This window comes from Anomaloglossus baeobatrachus, chromosome 11, assembly GCF_048569485.1.
Source record: "Anomaloglossus baeobatrachus isolate aAnoBae1 chromosome 11, aAnoBae1.hap1, whole genome shotgun sequence".
NCBI classification, from domain to species: domain Eukaryota; kingdom Metazoa; phylum Chordata; class Amphibia; order Anura; family Aromobatidae; genus Anomaloglossus; species Anomaloglossus baeobatrachus.
Window position 1 is genome coordinate 157,818,683 of NC_134363.1, and position 19,385 is coordinate 157,838,067.

The window sequence follows — 19,385 nt, forward strand, 5'->3', positions numbered from 1 at the left end:
TGCGCGGCGTGGTGTCTGCGCCGCTCCCTGCTGCGCGGCGTGGTGTCTGCGCCGTTCCCAGTTGCCTGGCGGGGTGTCTGTGCTGTTGCCCGGCGGGGTGTCTGCGATGCTCCCTGCTGCGCGGCGGGGGTGTCTGCGCTGTTGCACGGCGTGGTGTCTGCACCGCTCCATGCTGTGCGGCGTGGTGTCTGCGCCGCTCCCTTCTGCGCGGCGTGGTGTCTGCGCCGCTCCCTTCTGCGCGGCGTGGTGTCTGCGCCGCTCCCTTCTGCGCGGCGTGGTGTCTGCGCCGCTCCCTGCGGCGTGGTGTCTGCGCGGCGTGGTGTCTGCGCCGCTCCTTGCTGCGCGGCGTGGTGTCTGCGCCGCTCCCAGTAGTGTTAGCCATGCCATTCCCCACTTCGTGCCATGGTGTCCGCGCCGTGGTGTCTGCACTCTTCCCCACGCCATGCTGTGCTGTCCGTGCCACTTCGCGCCATGGGGTCTGCACCGTTCTCCGCTTTGCACCATGGTGTCCACGCCGTTCCTCACTCTGCGATGTGGTGCCTGTGCCGTTCCCCGCGCCGTGGTGTCCGTGCCATTCTCCACACCATGGTGTCTGTGCCGTTCACCAAGCTGTGTGCGCTTTTCTTTGCTCCGCACTGTGGTGTCCTCCCTTTCCCGTTCCTCCGGCTCAGCGGTGTCCGTGTGGTGACGCTCTGCTCTGATTACGTCTGACCTGGCTGTGATGATAACTCCGGGTTACACGGATCCGATGTTGCCGGTGACGTCTATGGCTGCCAGTAACCGCTTCTCTTTCTCGGCAGGTTTGGGGACGCCCCCGATGGCTTGGATGGACGTCCCCCAGCAGAGTCTGTATCTGTCGGAGCAGGTGGCCGTCCTCCTGTCCTGTGCGCTCTCATTTCTGGGGTCGTTGCTCATTATCTTCACCCACGTTCGTTGGCCGGAGCTCCGGAGTCGTCCTCGGCAGCTGCTGCTCTTCCTGTCGGTGGCCGACTTATTCTCTGCCGCCTCTTACTTCTATGGAGTCCTGCGAGATTTCCAGAGCACGAGCTGGGACTGCGTGGCCCAGGGGGGCCGTGTCCACCTTCTCCAACACCAGCTCCTTCTTCTGGACGGTGGCGGTGGCCCTGTACCTGTACATCACCATAGTCCACTCCCAGCAGAACCTCGCCGAGCACATGGTCTACTGGTTCCATCTCATCAGGTTGGTACAAACCGTGATATATACCGTATATTCATCCATTGCTCGCCGTCCTCATGACGCCCAGTGTTCCATAATGGAGGCAGGTGTCCAGCCTCTGCCTGGTAAGATCCGCTGTCAGGAGCCCATCAGCAGGTATACAGCTTGCTGACAGTTTCCAATTTTGGATGTCCTGACCATTTCACGGGGTGGAAAACTTTCTACCATATAATAACAAACGGAATATTACTCACCCTCCAGGGTACGGCCGTGAGTCTCCGCTGCTCAACCAGTGTCTATTGTTTGTCTGAAGTGCTGACCTCACTCTGACAGCGCTGCAGCCAATCACTGACTGCAGCAGCTTGCGCCATCTACACAGACAGAGCCACTGAACTTAGTGATTGCCTGCAGCTCTGTTGATGTCACGTCACCTCTGCAGCCAAACAGAGAACAAGACAGCGGCGGAGAGACCTCTTGGCACACCTTGTGGCAGCACAATACACACAACTTCTATATTATTTACTGAAAATCTATTGTAGTTTGGATCTTAAAAAACGATGTCGAGTTCCTTCCCCTTTCTATTCTGAAAAAAAACGTTACTGAAACCAGCAACACTTTCGGTGGTAGCGTGATGGGTGGGAAATGCAAAAAAAGAAATCCAGAATCATCATTAATGATGATCCGTAAGTGGAGGCTAAAGTTTAGATGCCTCCAAATTGTGACCGGGACGGTGCAGACTCCCAGGAGAGGAGACGGCAGGACAGACAGCGGCTTGCATGTCATGCGCATGTATGGATTTACAGCAGGAAGAGGTGATGGCTTTACACCACTCCATCCGATGCTGAGCATTGTGCTTGGTGATGTACGGCTCGGCATTGTGCTTGGTGATGTACGGCTCGGCATTGTGCTTGGTGGTGTACGGCTCGGCATTGTGCTTGGTGGTGTACGGCTTGGCATTGTGCTTGGTGGTGTACGGCTCGGCATTGTGCTTGGTGGTGTACGGCTCGGCATTGTGCTTGGTGGTGTACGGCTCGGCATTGTGCTTGGTGGTGTACGGCTTGGCATTGTGCTTGGTGGTGTACGGCTCGGCATTGTGCTTGGTGGTGTACGGCTCGGCATTGTGCTTGGTGGTGTATGGCTCGGCATTGTGCTTGGTGGTGTATGGCTCGGCATTGTGCTTGGTGGTGTACGGCTCGGCATTGTGCTTGGTGGTGTACGGCTCGGCATTGTGCTTGGTGGTGTACGGCTCGGCATTGTGCTTGGTGGTGTACGGCTCGGCATTGTGCTTGGTGGTGTACGGCTCGGCATTGTGCTTGGCGGTGTACGGCTCGGCATTGTGCTTGGTGGTGTACGGCTCGGCATTGTGCTTGGCGATGTACGGCTCGGCATTGTGCTTGGCGATGTACGGCTCGGCATTGTGCTTGGCGATGTACGGCTCGGCCGACGAAGGGCTAGATGTTATATACCGGGGGGGTGAGGGGCTGAATGTTACATACCGGGGGGGGGGGGGGGGCAGAATGCGAGGGGCTGAATGTTATATACCGGGGGGGGGGGGTGCGAGGGGCTGAATGTTATATACCGGGGGGGGGGGGGGGTGGGAGGGGCTGAATGTTATATACCGGGGGGGAGTGCGGGGGGTTGAATGTTATATACCGGGGGGGAGGGCGAGGGGCTGAAAGTTATATACCGGGGGGGAGGGCGAGGGGCTGAATGTTATATACCGGTGGGGGGGTGCGAGGGGCTGAATGTTATATACCGGGGGGGAGGGCGAGGGGCTGAATGTTATATACCGGGGGGGAGGGAGAGGGGCTGAATGTTATATACCGGGGGGGAGGGCGAGGGGCTGAATGTTATATACCGGGGGCGATGTACTGATAGAAAAGCCTGCGCTCGTCTTTACAGTATGGCCGTTGTCTGCGCGGTGCGTTCACACTTTTATAATGTAATTTGTGCTGATTTTGTTGATGTTTCTAATATCTTGCATTAGTTCTGGGTGTTATCCTTTTGCTGGGGAACGCTCTGAGAACTCAACTCATCTTCTGTCATCGGAGTAAACAAGACTTCATGTGACCGGCCGCAGATTTGCTCAGCACATTTCTAGCTGAGAGCGAACAATAACCACTTGTCTGAGAAATGAGGAAAACCGAGCGTGGAGTCTGGGGACAGAGAGATTCCCAGCACCAGCGTTTATGGCCTATCCTCCTGCATCTGTCCTGCAGGTCCCCAATTTATTGCTCCATGGATGTCGATGTGGCTGCTTCATCCACTTCTATGGGCTCTCAGAGTACAGTGACGTCCGATCTGTGGCCGAGCGCTCGATTAGTTTACATCTAACTTCTAATTAATAAGAAGTGAATAACCTGCTACCAAATATTTCTGGCACCACTTAACCTGCCTGCAGAATGAAAGACACCCTACTTCCCTCCCCCCCCACTTCTGATAGTTGAGGTCCCCATTCACATTAAAGGATATGCACAACTTTGCTGGAGACTTTTTTTTTAATAGATCGATTTTAAACAAAAATTATATTTTTTGCAATTGGGTTTCATTAAAAATTTGGCTTTTACGGGCACTTAACTTTCCTGCACATTGCTGGCTGCAGAAAGAGTAAACTGAGAAATATCAGCGAGTTCGCTCTGATGGAGAGTTTGTAAGGTTGTCGCTACATGGTGCCGAGAAATTACCCAAATCGTGCAATAATTGGCCTTGGTGGTGGGAAACGTTTCTGTACCCTTATGACGGGTTCAGAGGGGCGTATTTCACGGTCTGTACCGGACTGATCGAGGGTCTCCTGACCCCATGTGTTTCTACGATACTGTATGATTGTGAAGGCCTAGGCTATCAATCGTTTGTCCAGTGTAATATAATAAGATAATCTGTCCTTTGAATGCTTTATGTATAGCTTCTCCACATACACCTAATTGAAATATTAACGGAATGTATAACCAAAACAAATTATGCTTAGGGCTAAGTAGAATACATTTTAGTTCATGAATAAGTAACTAACATTCTTGAATACAAGAGATACTCATTTGTAGTTTTAAATAAGTAACTGACATTGTTCTATCCATAGACTCTCGTCTATGCCTAGACACACCTGAAATGCTTTACTAAGGAATGTTGCTCAAATAAGGGAATGAGCTAGACCCAAGCTAATTGGTTGGTTAAGAGACAATGCAGAAAAACTGTATAAGAATGTTATGCTTTGAATACAAGGGTTAGAAGACCTCTACTGTACTTCTCCTAAATAGACATACGTTTCCTGATTCATATACATCTACGCAGTTCTGATTCGGAATCCTCCTCTGAGACCCTGAGAGAGACCCCCTGGAGGTCTCCCCCAACATGATCAGGTAGGGAAACACTCAGAGTCCGGGCATTGCAGTCCACATATGGACCATGATATATGACCCAATGGTTCTGGTGGCTGCTAATTTCCGGGAGAACAGAAGGCAGACATGCTGGATCCTTATTTCCCCCCGATCATCTGTCCGGACCCCCATACACATTAGACTGTCAGACGATCCCGCTGATATCACTAAAGGGGGCTTTACATGCTACGACATCTCTTATGCGAACTCGTTGGGGTCACGGAATTGGTGACGCACATCCGGCCGCATTAGCGATGCCGTTGCGTGTGACACCGATGAGCGATTTTGCATCGTTGCAAAAACGTGCAAAATCGCTCATCGGTGACATGGGGGTCCATTCTCAAAAATCGTTACTGCAGCAGTAACGAGGTTGTTCCTCGTTCCTGCGGCAGTGCACATCGCTCCGTGTGACGCCGCAGGAACGAGGAAGCTCTCCTTACCTGCCCCCCGGCCGCTATGCGGAAGGAAGGAGGTGGGCGGGATGTTACGTCCCGCTCACCTCCTCCCCCCCCCCCCGCTGCTATTGGGTGGCGGTTCAGTGACGCTGCTGTGACGCCGCATGGACCGCCCCCTTAGAAAGGAGGCGGTTCGCCGGTCACAGCGACGTCGCCGGGCAGGTAAGTATGTGTGACGGGTCTGGGCGATGTTGTGCGGCACGGGCAGCGATTTGCCCGTGTCGCGCAACAGATGGGGGCGGGTACCCACGCTAGCGATATCAGGACCGATATCGCAGTGTGTAAAGCCCGCTTAACTCATGACCACGTAAAAGTTCAGCTCTTCTTTAATATGGTCATAAATCAGCTGAGGAGTTACAACATTAACGAAAACTTGTCATGCAAACTTTTGAATGAAACCCAACTGTCAAAAACGTTTTAATCCCGAAATACAGGCAGTAAGTAATAACAAAAAAGGTCCTCATGGTATCGTCAAATTTTTAATTGCTGTTTGATACGGATTTTATTTTTGGCCTGATCCAGGGTCTGAATTACAAACCAGAGCGTAAGGCTATGTGTCCACGTTGCTTTTTACCTGCTTTTTACCTGCTTTTTACCTGCTTTTTCAACTGCAGCGTTTAATGCCAAAATGGTTGTGTTCTGCTTTTCAAGCAAAGTCTATGGGAATTTGGGTTTCTTGTCCGCACTATGCAGTTCAAACTGCTGCCTTTTTGTTGCAGAACTTTGGTCAAAAACTCAGCTTTGCAGTGCAAAACCCAAATGGCAAAAACAATTCACATGCCAATTGTTTTTGCCATTTGGGTTTTGCACTGCAAAGCTGAGTTTTTGACCAAAGTTCTGCAACAAAAAGGCAGCAGTTTGAACTGCATAGTGCGGACAAGAAACCCAAATTCCCATAGACTTTGCTTGAAAAGCAGAACACAACCATTTTGGCATTAAACGCTGCAGTTGAAAAAGCAGGTAAAAAGCAGGTAAAAAGCAACGTGCGGACATAGCCTAAGTCACAAGACGCACACCACAAGAAGAAACCTAATCAAGCAGACAAGCAGGACAAACCACTAAAAATAGGATCCGCAGCCTGACAGGTTCTGCAGACCGGCTCTGCTACATCAGGCGTAACGATAATCAGCTGCTCCGGATCAGCAGCCGCCCGACTTACAGTCTGAATGGTTTTAATGGGGCAGAGACTAATCCTACATTTATCACCCACCTCAATCCATATACTAATCACATTGTAAATTGGGTGAAAATTTTCTTATAATACGAACCGAAAATTTAGAAAAAAGAAAAAAATATATGGGGTCTGTTTTACAGTCTGGTGGTGTCTTACCGGGAAGGTGGGGCGGCAGCGGTGGTGCAGAGGGGGGCCCAGATGCTGACTGAGGGCTACAGCGCTGTGCTGGGGCTGTGGGCGCTGTTCTGTGCTGGGGCTGTGGGCGCTGTTCTGTGCTGGGGCTGTGGGCGCTGTTCTGTGCTGGGGCTGTGGGCGCTGTTCTGTGCTGGGGCTGTGGGCGCTGTTCTGTGCTGGGGCTGCGGGCGCTGCTGTGTGCTTGGGCAGCCGGCGCTATTCTGTGCTGGGGCTGCGGGCGCTGCTGTGTGCTTGGGCAGCCGGCGTTGTTCTGTGCTGGGGCTGCGGGCGCTGCTGTGTGCTTAGGCAGCCGGCGCTATTCTGTGCTGGGGCTGCGGGCGCTGCTGTGTGCTTAGGCAGCCGGCGCTGTTCTGTGCTGGGGCTGCGGGCGCTGCTGTGTGCTTAGGCAGCCGGCGCTGTTCTGTGCTGGGGCTGCGGGCGCTGCTGTGTGCTTGGGCAGCCGGCGTTGTTCTGTGCTGGGGCTGCGGGCACTGCTGTGAGCTGGGGAGGCCGGCGGCGCTGTGTGCTGGGGAGGCCGGCGGCGCTGTGTGCTGGGGAGGCCGGCGCCGCTGTGTGAGCCATTTTTGGCTGCACAAACAAAGCAGCAAAAAAGCAATGTGTGAACATAGTCTAAATGTCAGTATGACCACACCACTGGGAAGTCTCGAGACCCGATATCACGGGATTTGAAGTGATTGCACAACCGCCTTGGCTCGTCGGCCCGAGTGTGACTTTAGTTCTAAAGGCACGGCACAGCAGCATGACTTAAGCATGTGGCACAAAGGGCATGTGTTGGGGGTCTATAGTGCCTGGTGCCCAGCACTCAGTAACCTCTTCCACCTCTCCTAGATACCCTTAGTCTTCCTGATTAGTCTCCATTGCTTCCCATGGATGCAACTTTAATTTTGGTCTCCCATTACTAGTTGAAAGATAAATCCTCTCCGTAGAGCTCTATGGCCTCGGTGTGAATTTATCTTATCTGAAGAAATTGCAATATTGTCATCTTAGAAAGGAAGCAGGGCAGGAGCCGGGGGGATCTGTGGTTACAGTGGCCCCAGGTTCTGGTGCCAAAGGGGCACGATACACATTACTGCCACAGAGACATTACACAGTACCATAGATATCATGTAAAAAGGAAACCATAAACATTGCAATATTGTGGCCCAAAATAGTTCTAGAAACATATAGAAGTGGTTGACAACCTTTGGGATTAATATTTCTTTTTCTTAAATGCATGTAAGAATCATTTTTGCAATTGGGTTTCATTAAAAATTTTGCACCGTTTGTGTGCTGCACTGTCTAATGCAGTGAGTAAACGGAAAATCTGTCAGTGAGCTCCTTCTGATGGTCCTCATGAGACTTTTTAAGCATTTAATCTGTCTTTTTATGAGCTCCTCTCAGCTGATTTATGGCCATAGAAGACATCAAAGTTGTCATCAAAGAATGTGCAGGGGAAGAAAGAGCCTGGAAGAGCGAAGTGGCACAAAAATTGTAATGACATCAAGCTGCAATAATGATTTGTAGCCTAAAATACATAGTAGAGTAAATAGAGTTGTACAACCCCGTTCAGGCTGTGTTTGGACCGTGTTTGAGCCGATTCTCATATTTTAGAATTGCATAATACTCATATTACACAAGAGTGGGGCTCAGTGATATTTTTATATTATTATTTTAGTAGGAAATTAATTTGCTGCTTTCACTTGTGAATTGACGTCTCCTGTTGGAGCCTTATCTGCTCAGCTCTTCACATCAAATGCCGCTCACGTTCAGGGTCAATGGCAGCAATTATACAGTTATCTGAATATGTTTATTGCCAGTGACATGTTTGGAATTTATAGAAAAAAGCAAAGAATAAAAATAGTTAATGCCTCCAGGAAGCGGGTGTTGTTTTCAAACTAGGTGTCAACTCATCAAAGAGACCTCAGTTACTTCCAACGCAACAATCATTTTACAATTGTGAACAAATTATACAAGTTCCCCTTCTTGTCTTGCTTCTTTCTCTGGAGCTGCAAGTTCAGAGCTCAGTGGACATTGCCTCTAAAGCTTCTCTCTTCTCTTAGCATTCTGACCTTTGTCCTTTTTCCCCTCCTCTTCTCTTAGCATTCTAACCTTTGTCCTTTTTCCCCTCCTCTTCTCTTAGCATTCTAACCTTTGTCCCTTTTCCCCTCCTTTTCTCTTGCCTTTCTAACCTTTGTCCCTTTTCCCCTCCTCTTCTCTTAGCATTCTAACCTTTGTCCCTTTTTCCCCTCCTCTTCTCTTAGCATACTAACCTTTGTCCCTTTTCCCCTCCTTTTCTCTTGCATTTCTAACCTTTGTCCCTTTTCCCCTCCTCTTCTCTTAGCATTCTAACCTTTGTGCCTTTTCCACTCCTCTAACCTTTTGTCCCTTTTCCCCTCCTCTTGTCTTAGCATTCTGACCTTTGTCCCTTTTCCCCTCCTCTTCTCTTAGCATACTAACCTTTGTCCCTTTTCCCCTCCTTTTCTCTTGCCATTCTAACCTTTGTCCCTTTTTCCCCTCCTTTTCTCTTGCCTTTCTAACCTTTGTCCCTTTTTCCCCTCCTTTTCTCTTGCCATTCTAACCTTTGTCCCTTTTCCCCTCCTCTTCTCTTAGCATTCTAACCTTTTGTCCCTTTTCCCCTCCTCTTCTCTTAGCATTCTAATCTTTGTCCCTTTTCCCCTCCTCTTCTCTTAGCATTCTAACCTTTGTCCCTTTTTCCCTCCTCTTCTCTTAGCATTCTAACCTTTGTCCCTTTTTCCCCTCCTCTAACCTTTGTCCCTTTTCCCCTCCTCTTCTCTTAGCATACTAACCTTTGTCCCTTTTCCCCTCCTTTTCTCTTGCCTTTCTAACCTTTGTCCCTTTTCCCCTCCTCTTCTCTTAGCATTCTAACCTTTGTCCCTTTTTCCCCTCCTCTTCTCTTAGCATACTAACCTTTGTCCCTTTTCCCCTCCTTTTCTCTTGCCTTTCTACCTTTGTCCCTTTTTCCCCTCCTCTTCTCTTAGCATACTAACCTTTGTCGCTTTTCCCCTCCTCTTCTCTTAGCATTCTAACCTTTGTCCCTTTTCCCCTCCTCTTCTCTTAGCATTCTGACCTTTGTCCCTTTTTGCCCCTCCTCTTCTCTTAGCATTCTAACCTTTGTCCCTTTTCCCCTCCTTTTCTCTTGCCTTTCTAACCTTTGTCCCTTTTCCCCTCCTCTTCTCTTAGCATTCTAACCTTTGTGCCTTTTCCACTCCTCTAACCTTTTGTCCCTTTTCCCCTCCTCTTGTCTTAGCATTCTGACCTTTGTCCCTTTTCCCCTCCTCTTAGCATTCTAACCTTTGTCCCTTTTTCCCCTCCTCTTCTCTTAGCATTCTAACCTTTGTCCCTTTTTCCCCTCCTCTTCACTTAGCATTCTAACCTTTGTCCCTCTTCCCCTCCTCTTCTCTTAGCATTCTAACCTTTGTCCCTTTTCCCCTCCTCTTCGCTTAGCATTCTAACCTTTGTCCCTTTTTCCCCTCCTCTTCTCTTAGCATTCTAACCTTTGTGCCTTTTTCGCCTCCTCTTCTCTTAGCATTCTAACCTTTGTCCCTTTTTCCCCTCCTCTTCTCTTAGCATTCTAACCTTTGTCCCTTTTCCCCTCCTCTTCTCTTAGCATTCTAACCTTTATCCCTTTTCCCCTCCTCTTCTCTTAGCATTCTAACCTTTGTCCCTTTTTCCCCTCCTCTTCTCTTAGCATTCTAACCTTTGTCCCTTTTTCCCCTCCTCTTCTCTTAGCATTCTAACCTTTGTCCCTTTTTCCCCTCCTCTTCTCTTAGCATTCTAACCTTTGTCCCTTTTCCCCTCCTCTTCTCTTAGCATTCTAACCTTTTTCCCTTTTCCCCTCCTCTTCTCTTAGCATTCTAACCTTTTTCCCTTTTCCCCTCCTCTTCTCTTAGCATTCTGACATTTGTCCCTTTTTCCCCTCCTCTTCTCTTAGCATTCTAACCTTTGTCCCTTTTCCCCTCCTCTTCTCTTAGCATTCTGACCTTTGTCCCTTTTTCCCCTCCTCTTCTCTTAGCATTCTGACCTTTGTCCCTTTTTCCCCTCCTCTTCTCTTAGCATTCTAACCTTTGTCCCTTTTTCCTTTCCTCTTCTCTTAGCATACTAACCTTTGTCCCTTTTCCCCTCCTCTTCTCTTAGCATTCTAACCTTTGTCCCTTTTCCCCTTCTCTTCTCTTAGCATACTAACCTTTGTCCCTTTTCCCCTCCTCTTCTCTTAGCATTCTAACCTTTGTCCCTTTTCCCCTCCTCTTCTCTTAGCATTCTAACCTTTGTCCCTTTAACCCCTCCTCTTCTCTTAGCATTCTAACCTTTGTCCCTTTAACCCCGCCTCTTCTCTTAGCATTCTAACCTTTGTCCCCTTTTCCCCGCCTCTTCTCTTAGCATTCTAACCTTTGTCCCTTTTTCCCCTCCTCTTCTCTTAGCATTCTAACCTTTGTCCCTTTTTCCCCTCCTCTTCTCTTAGCATTCTAACCTTTGTCCCTTTTTCCCCTCCTCTTCTCTTAGCATTCTAACCTTTGTCCCTTTTTCCCCTCCTCTTCTCTTAGCATTCTAACCTTTGTCCCTTTTCCCCTCCTCTTCTCTTAGCATTCTGACCTTTGTCCCTTTTTCCCCTCCTCTTCTCTTAGCATACTAACATTTGTCCCTTTTCCCCTCCTCCTTCTCTTAGCATTCTAACCTTTGTCCCTTTTTCCCCTCCTCTTCTCTTAGCATTCTAACCTTTGTCGCTTTTCCCCTCCTCTTCTCTTAGCATTCTAACCTTTGTCCCTTTTCCCCTCCTCTTCTCTTAGCATTCTGACCTTTGTCCCTTTTTCCCCTCATCTTCTCTTAGCATTCTAACCTTTGTCCCTTTTTCCCCTCCTCTTAGCATTCTAACCTTTGTCCCTTTTTCCCCTCCTCTTCTCTTAGCATTCTAACCTTTGTCCCTTTTTTCCCCTCCTCTTCTCTTAGCATTCTAACCTTTGTCCCTTTTTCCCCTCCTTTTCTCTTAGCATACTAACCTTTGTCCCTTTTCCCCTCCTTTTCTCTTGCCATTCTAACCTTTGTCCCTTTTTCCCCTCCTCTTCTCTTAGCATACTAACCTTTGTCCCTTTTCCCCTCCTTTTCTCTTGCCTTTCTAACCTTTGTCCCTTTTCCCCTCCTCTTCTCTTAGCATTCTAACCTTTGTCCCTTTTTCCCCTCCTCTTCTCTTAGCATACTAACCTTTGTCCCTTTTCCCCTCCTTTTCTCTTGCCTTTCTACCTTTGTCACTTTTCCCCTCCTCTTCTCTTAGCATTCTAACCTTTGTCCCTTTTTGCCCCTCCTCTTCTCTTAGCATTCTAACCTTTGTCCCTTTTCCCCTCCTTTTCTCTTGCCTTTCTAACCTTTGTCCCTTTTCCCCTCCTCTTCTCTTAGCATTCTAACCTTTGTGCCTTTTCCACTCCTCTAACCTTTTGTCCCTTTTCCCCTCCTCTTGTCTTAGCATTCTGACCTTTGTCCCTTTTCCCCTCCTCTTAGCATTCTAACCTTTGTCCCTTTTTCCCCTCCTCTTCTCTTAGCATTCTAACCTTTGTCCCTTTTTCCCCTCCTCTTCACTTAGCATTCTAACCTTTGTCCCTCTTCCCCTCCTCTTCTCTTAGCATTCTAACCTTTGTCCCTTTTCCCCTCCTCTTCGCTTAGCATTCTAACCTTTGTCCCTTTTTCCCCTCCTCTTCTCTTAGCATTCTAACCTTTGTGCCTTTTTCGCCTCCTCTTCTCTTAGCATTCTAACCTTTGTCCCTTTTTCCCCTCCTCTTCTCTTAGCATTCTAACCTTTGTCCCTTTTCCCCTCCTCTTCTCTTAGCATTCTAACCTTTATCCCTTTTCCCCTCCTCTTCTCTTAGCATTCTAACCTTTGTCCCTTTTTCCCCTCCTCTTCTCTTAGCATTCTAACCTTTGTCCCTTTTTCCCCTCCTCTTCTCTTAGCATTCTAACCTTTGTCCCTTTTTCCCCTCCTCTTCTCTTAGCATTCTAACCTTTGTCCCTTTTCCCCTCCTCTTCTCTTAGCATTCTAACCTTTTTCCCTTTTCCCCTCCTCTTCTCTTAGCATTCTAACCTTTTTCCCTTTTCCCCTGCTCTTCTCTTAGCATTCTGACATTTGTCCCTTTTTCCCCTCCTCTTCTCTTAGCATTCTAACCTTTGTCCCTTTTCCCCTCCTCTTCTCTTAGCATTCTGACCTTTGTCCCTTTTTCCCCTCCTCTTCTCTTAGCATTCTGACCTTTGTCCCTTTTTCCCCTCCTCTTCTCTTAGCATTCTAACCTTTGTCCCTTTTTCCTTTCCTCTTCTCTTAGCATACTAACCTTTGTCCCTTTTCCCCTCCTCTTCTCTTAGCATTCTAACCTTTGTCCCTTTTCCCCTTCTCTTCTCTTAGCATACTAACCTTTGTCCCTTTTCCCCTCCTCTTCTCTTAGCATTCTAACCTTTGTCCCTTTTCCCCTCCTCTTCTCTTAGCATTCTAACCTTTGTCCCTTTAACCCCTCCTCTTCTCTTAGCATTCTAACCTTTGTCCCTTTAACCCCGCCTCTTCTCTTAGCATTCTAACCTTTGTCCCTTTTTCCCCGCCTCTTCTCTTAGCATTCTAACCTTTGTCCCTTTTTCCCCTCCTCTTCTCTTAGCATTCTAACCTTTGTCCCTTTTTCCCCTCCTCTTCTCTTAGCATTCTAACCTTTGTCCCTTTTTCCCCTCCTCTTCTCTTAGCATTCTAACCTTTGTCCCTTTTTCCCCTCCTCTTCTCTTAGCATTCTAACCTTTGTCCCTTTTCCCCTCCTCTTCTCTTAGCATTCTGACCTTTGTCCCTTTTTCCCCTCCTCTTCTCTTAGCATACTAACATTTGTCCCTTTTCCCCTCCTCCTTCTCTTAGCATTCTAACCTTTGTCCCTTTTTCCCCTCCTCTTCTCTTAGCATTCTAACCTTTGTCGCTTTTCCCCTCCTCTTCTCTTAGCATTCTAACCTTTGTCCCTTTTCCCCTCCTCTTCTCTTAGCATTCTGACCTTTGTCCCTTTTTCCCCTCATCTTCTCTTAGCATTCTAACCTTTGTCCCTTTTTCCCCTCCTCTTAGCATTCTAACCTTTGTCCCTTTTTCCCCTCCTCTTCTCTTAGCATTCTAACCTTTGTCCCTTTTTTCCCCTCCTCTTCTCTTAGCATTCTAACCTTTGTCCCTTTTTCCCCTCCTTTTCTCTTAGCATTCTAACCTTTGTCCCTTTTTCCCCTCCTCTTCTCTTAGCATTCTAACCTTTGTCCCTTTTTCCCCTCCTTTTCTCTTAGCATTCTAACCTTTGTTCCTTTTCCCCCTTTTTTCTCATGCTGATAAAATTGCTGATGCTATGATGTATTCATAAATGACCATATTCCTATGTAGCGTAATGCTTTTTTCCGCTGGGTCTTTTTGTGCAGCAAATCTGCTGCATTTAAAAGACCATTTAATGCTCTTTTCAGCAAAGTAGATGCAATTTCATGAGAAGTTTGTGTATGCTGATGCTGAAAGCTGCACATTTTTGGTGACAATTTTTTTCCTTTATACTATCTATGAATAGCCAGTTAAAAAAAAAAAAAAAAAAAAAGCTATGTAAGATTGTTTTTTCAAGCACAGTGCCTTTTTTGCATCCCAAATATGCATTAAAAAATGTGTAAAATCTGCCACAAAAAATGCAATAAACACAGCAGGAGTTTTCCTTACTCTGCAAAGAAGCTGCATTCACAGAACGACAGGACATAAAAATAATTGCAAAGGTCTCTGATCTCAAGAGTCGCTCGTTATTACCGTCCGGCCGCTGCTTTAGGGTATGTGCGCACGTTGCTTTTTACCTGCTTTTTACCTGCTTTTTTGCTGCTTTTTCTTCTGCGCTGTTTAATGCCAAAATGGATGTGTTCTTCTATTCAAGCAAAGTCTATGGGAATTTGGGTTTCTTGTTCACACTATGTTGTTCAAAATGCTGCCTTTTTGAGGCAGAACTTTGGTCAAAAACTCAGCTTTTCAAAGAAGCAACATGTCAATTGTTTTTGCCATTTGGGTTTTGCACTGCAAAGCTGAGTTTTTGACCAAAGTTCTGCCACAAAAAGGCAGCATTTTGAACAACATAGTGTGAACAAGAAACCCAAATTCCCATAGACTTTGCTTGAATAGAAGAACACATCCATTTTGGCATTAAACAGCGCAGAAGAAAAAGCAGCAAAAAAGCAGGTAAAAAGCAGGTAAAAAGCAACGTGCGCACATACCCTTAAAGCTTAAGGCCCCGTCACACTAAGCAACATCGCTAGCAACATCGCTGCTAACGAACAACTTTTGTGACGTTGCTAGCGATGTTGCTGTGTGTGACATCCAGCAACAACCTGGCCCCTGCTGTGAGGTCGTTGGTTGTTGCTGAATGTCCTGGGCCATTTTTTAGTTGTTGCTGTCCCGCTGTGAAGCACAGATCGCTGTGTGTGACAGCGAGACAGCAACAACTAAATGTGCAGGCAGCAGGAGCCAGCTTCTGCGGAGGCTGGTAACCAATGTAAACATCGGGTAACCAAGAAGCCCTGTCCTTGGTTACCCGATATTTACCTTTGATACCAGCCTCAGCCGCTCTCACTGTCAGTGCCGGCTCCTGCTCTGTAAACATGTAGCTGCAGGACACATCAGGTTAATTAACCCGATGTGTGCTGTAGCTAGGAGAGCAAGGAGCCAGCGCTAAGCAGTGTGCGCTGCTCCCTGCTCTGTGCACATTAGCTGCAGCACACATCAGGTAATTAACCCGATGTGTGCTGTAACTAGGAGAGCAGGGAGCCAGCGCTCAGTGTGCGCTGCTCCCTGCTCTCTGCACGTGTGGCTGGACACTGGTTGCTGGTGAGCTCACCAGCAACTCGTGTAGCGACGCTCCAGCGATCCCTGCCAGGTCAGGTTGCTGGTGGGATCGCTGGAGCGTCGCAGTGTGACATCTCACCAGCAACCTCCTAGCAACTTACCAGCGATCCCTATCGTTGTTGGGATCGCTGGTAAGTTGCTTAGTGTGACTGGACCTTTAGTCTGGAATAGGGTGGATGTCTCATGGGGGGGATTATCTTGGGAATTTGGTCGTATGTGATCTTATATGTGTTGTTTCTATGGACATATTGGTATAATGTACGCTTTGAATAATACCCAATTTGTGCAGAGCGGATTAGTCCTGTAAGTCGGCGTTTGTGCTATGGACTTTATCCCATAAAGCCCCTGGTAATAGGGTTATTACATGGAAAGCTTGTTTTTCCCTGCCGCCCATGACAGCACCACATGAGAGATAGGTTCCGCCCACATCAGGACAGGAAACCCACTGATAAAAAGGCGGTACCTCTCCTCCACATCAGTTTGGTTTCCTGTCCTGGTATGGACAACCCATTGATGTCCCAGGTCCGGCCCGGTGTGGAAGCCTGGTACTTACCTGAAGCCGGTGCTCGGGCCTGGATGCACCCCCCCTCGGTCTCGGACCTCTGCGGCGGTGAGGCGCGGGCCTGGAGCGGGAGCTCGGCCCGGCGTCGCTCCGGGGATGTGCGCACTCACGGCGGCCGCTGGAAGGCTTGTCCCTGCTGTGCTGCACGCCGGGGTGAAGCTGGACGCTCCGACCGGAAGTGACGCGATTCCAGGATGCCGTGCGCCCTGCGACCAGGAAGTGACTGGTGTGCGCATGCGCACTCGGATCCAAGATGGCGGCGCCCATCTAAAGAGATATATCTGGCCGGCGCTTGGGACTGGTGAGTTTTTTCTCCTCCATTATGGCAGGAGATTCCCCCCGCAGCAAGGAGCAGCGCAAGGAGTCGCCCCAGCGTGGCTCGGACCGCGGCTCTGCGGATCGTTCCCGGAAGGCTGTGTCGAGCCCGGGCAGCGTTCGGTCGGTGGGTCCCAGGAGATCCAAGGGGAATCCGCCTCCTGATCCGGTATTGCCTGGAGTCGTGGGGGTGAGTGGACTTCGTGGTCTTAGTGTTTCTAAGTCCCCGTTTCCGTGTCCCCTCTCTTGTTAGGTACCGAAAAAGAGTGCCTCCAAGCAGCGTCACAAGGAATGTGCCATATGCCAATCCTCCCTGTCTTCGGATTACACCAAGGCCCTATGTGCAGACTGTATCCAACAGACCCTGCTCAAAGAGGGGCCGGGGTTCTCCTCTGAATTGCGCTCCATTATCAGGGCGGAAGTACGGGAGTCCCTTAAATCCCTTAAGGGGGGCAGGAGGCGCAAGAAGTCCCGTCATCATAAGCAGTCTACTCCCGATACCTCGGCGGGTTCGGCCCGGGGCTCTCGGTCGTCGGGATCCTCGGGATCTGCCCCCTCCGATTCTGGCTCCTCTTCCTCTTCCGATGAGGGTGGTCGTCCTTGTTTCCCTACAGCAGACGTGGGACCTTTGGTGAAGGCTGTACGTTCGACCATGGGCATAGTGGACTCCAGGGGGCCCGAATCTACCCAGGATGTCATGTTTGGGGGCTTGGATTCCAGGAAGCGTAAGGGGTTTCCCATTCCCCAAAAGGTTCAAGGTCTCATTACTGACCAGTGGAAAAAGATGGACAAAAGGTTGAATCTTAGCTCTTCCCTAAAACGGAAGTACCCTGTGGATGAGGAGGCGTCTACCTCTTGGGATAGGACCCCAAAAATTGATGTCGCTATTGCCAAGGCGTCTCGTTCCACTACCTTGCCGTTTGAGGACTTGGGGTCCCTTAAGGATCAGCTGGATAGGAAGGCTGATGGTTTTCTGAGAGGTACATGGGAGTCTGCGGCAGGTGGCTTGCGCCCGGCCGTGACCGGCGCCTGTGTTGCCCGGTCTTTGATGGTGTGGCTTCAGCAGTTGGAAGACCAGTTGCGCAATGACGCTCCTAGGAAGGATATTATCTCGTCCTTGCCCTTAATACAGGGTGCTGCTGCCTTTCTGGCTGATGCCTCGGTTGATTCTTTAAGACTGTTCGCCAGGTCGGCGGCGCTGTCCAATTCAGCGCGTCGGGCCCTCTGGCTGAAGACTTGGAAGGGTGATGTCCAATCCAAGGGACGGCTTTGCAGCATGCCTTGTGAGGGTGCCTATCTTTTTGGCTCTAGCCTGGACGACCTCCTCACTAAAGCATCCGATAGGAAACAGGGGTTTCCAGTTTTTCCGGTGGCGTCCTCTCGCAGCCGGCCCTTTCGGAGACGTCAGTTTTTTGCAAAGAAGTCTCAAAAACCGCATGATCAGTGGAAGGACCGTAGAAAGAACAACTCGGGTTTTCTCTTCGGCAAGCACTCCGATAATAAGCCCAAGTCCTCTCAATGACGCCTATCATCAGGTAGGGGGTCGGTTGTCCCTCTTCCTCCATGCATGGCGGGCAATCTCCTCCAACAGGTGGCTCCTTCAGATTGTGGAGGAGGGGTTGAAATTGGACTTCCGTTCGCCCCCTCGGGGGTCTCTCATACTAACGTCCTTGCGGTCCCCAGAGCGGCAGATGGCCTTGGAAGTAGAAGTGCTCACTCTCCTCTCAAGGAACGTCGTTCAGGAGGTCCCCATAGGTCAAGAAGGGGAGGGGTTTTACTCCACTCTGTTTCTGGTTCGGAAGCCGGACTCCACCTTCCGCACCATCTTCAACCTGAGAAGCTTAAATTTGCATCTGGAACAGCGAGCCTTCAAAATGGAGACCATGAAGTCGACTGTCAGACTGTTGTATCCAGGGTGTTTCATGGCGGTCCTCGACTTGAAGGACGCCTATTATCACATCCCTATTTTTCCGGCTCACCGGCGGTTCCTCAGATTCGCACTACACGTCTCCGGGAGGCTGAGACACTTCCAATTCGCAGCGCTGCCATTCGGGCTTTCCATGGCCCCACGGATCTTCACCAAAGTCCTCGCGGAGGTCATGGCTCATGTCAGGGAACAGGACATATTGATCGTTCCGTATCTGGACGACCTCCTGATAGTGGGTCAGTCGGAGTCTCTCTGTGCGACTCACGTGACCAAGGTCATCACCATCCTGGAAGGACTGGGGTGGGTGGTGAATCGACAGAAGTCCAGACTCCAGCCTCTCCAGTGTCAAGTCTTCCTGGGTCTCGTCTTGGACTCCACCAGCCAGTTGTGCCACCTGCCAGAGGACAAGGTCGCCAGGATCTTGTCCTTTCTCTCTTCCGTGAAAAGTTGCCCTCGCATGTCCTTGCGACAAGCTATGTCGCTGGTCGGGGCTCTTACCTCTTGCATCCCAGGAGTGTGGTGGGCCCAACTGCGTTCCAGAATCCTCCAGATGGAGGTCCTTCGGTTTCAGAGACTGTTAGGGGGCTGTTTTGAGAAGCTTTTGACCCTGTCTGCGGCCACTTTGCACTCCCTGGGTTGGTGGCAGGACCCCTCTCACCTCCGGATGGGGGTTCCTTGGCTTTCCCCGGTCTCGGACACAATAGTCACGGATGCCAGCCATTGGGGGTGGGGTGCCCATCTACGCCACCTGGTGCTTCAGGGTCCCTGGGACGCTCAGTTGGTCAGGCAGTCCTCCAACTTCAGGGAGCTCATGGCGGTTCTCAAGGCGCTAGAGGGGTTCCTCCCCTTCTTGGAAGGTCGCCATGTTCGGATCCTTTCGGACAACAGGGTGACGGTAGCGTACATCAACCATCAGGGCGGCACCAGATCCCCTTCTCTTCTGGCTCTGACTTTGCACATCTTCCAGCTGGCCGAACAACATCTCTCCTCCTTGACAGCTCTTCATATCAAGGGGACGGACAACGAGGAGGCAGACTTCCTCAGCCGGCACTGTCTCCGTCAGGGGGAGTGGTCCTTGGACCCGGAGGTCTTTCACAAGCTCACGCTTCTATGGGGTGTCCCTGTTCTGGACCTGTTCGCTACCCGGGCAAATCGGAAAGTGGACAGGTTCTGCTCTCTCAACCCCCGAGACGATCCTGTTGCCCTCGATGCCTTCCAGATGTCTTGGTCTCAGGGCCTCCTGTACGCATTTCCTCCCCTGATCCTGTTGCCTTCGGTTCTCCGGAAAATCCGGACCGACAGGGCAGAGATTATTCTCATCGCCCCCTTCTGGCCAAAACGGGCGTGGTTTTACT

The 19,385-nt window shown here is 49.8% G+C and overlaps 1 protein-coding gene across 1 annotated transcript in view; it reads left to right on the forward strand.

The window, feature by feature from the left end:
• Positions 1 to 495: 495 nt before the first annotated feature.
• The window catches only part of GPR157 (G protein-coupled receptor 157), a 31,582-nt gene continuing 12,692 nt past the window's right edge, over positions 496 to 19,385 (forward strand). The window contains 2 exon segments of the mRNA XM_075328405.1: positions 496 to 1,066; positions 1,068 to 1,201. Of these exon segments, the coding sequence (XP_075184520.1) occupies positions 722 to 1,066; positions 1,068 to 1,201 (479 nt within the window). The 5' untranslated portion in view covers positions 496 to 721.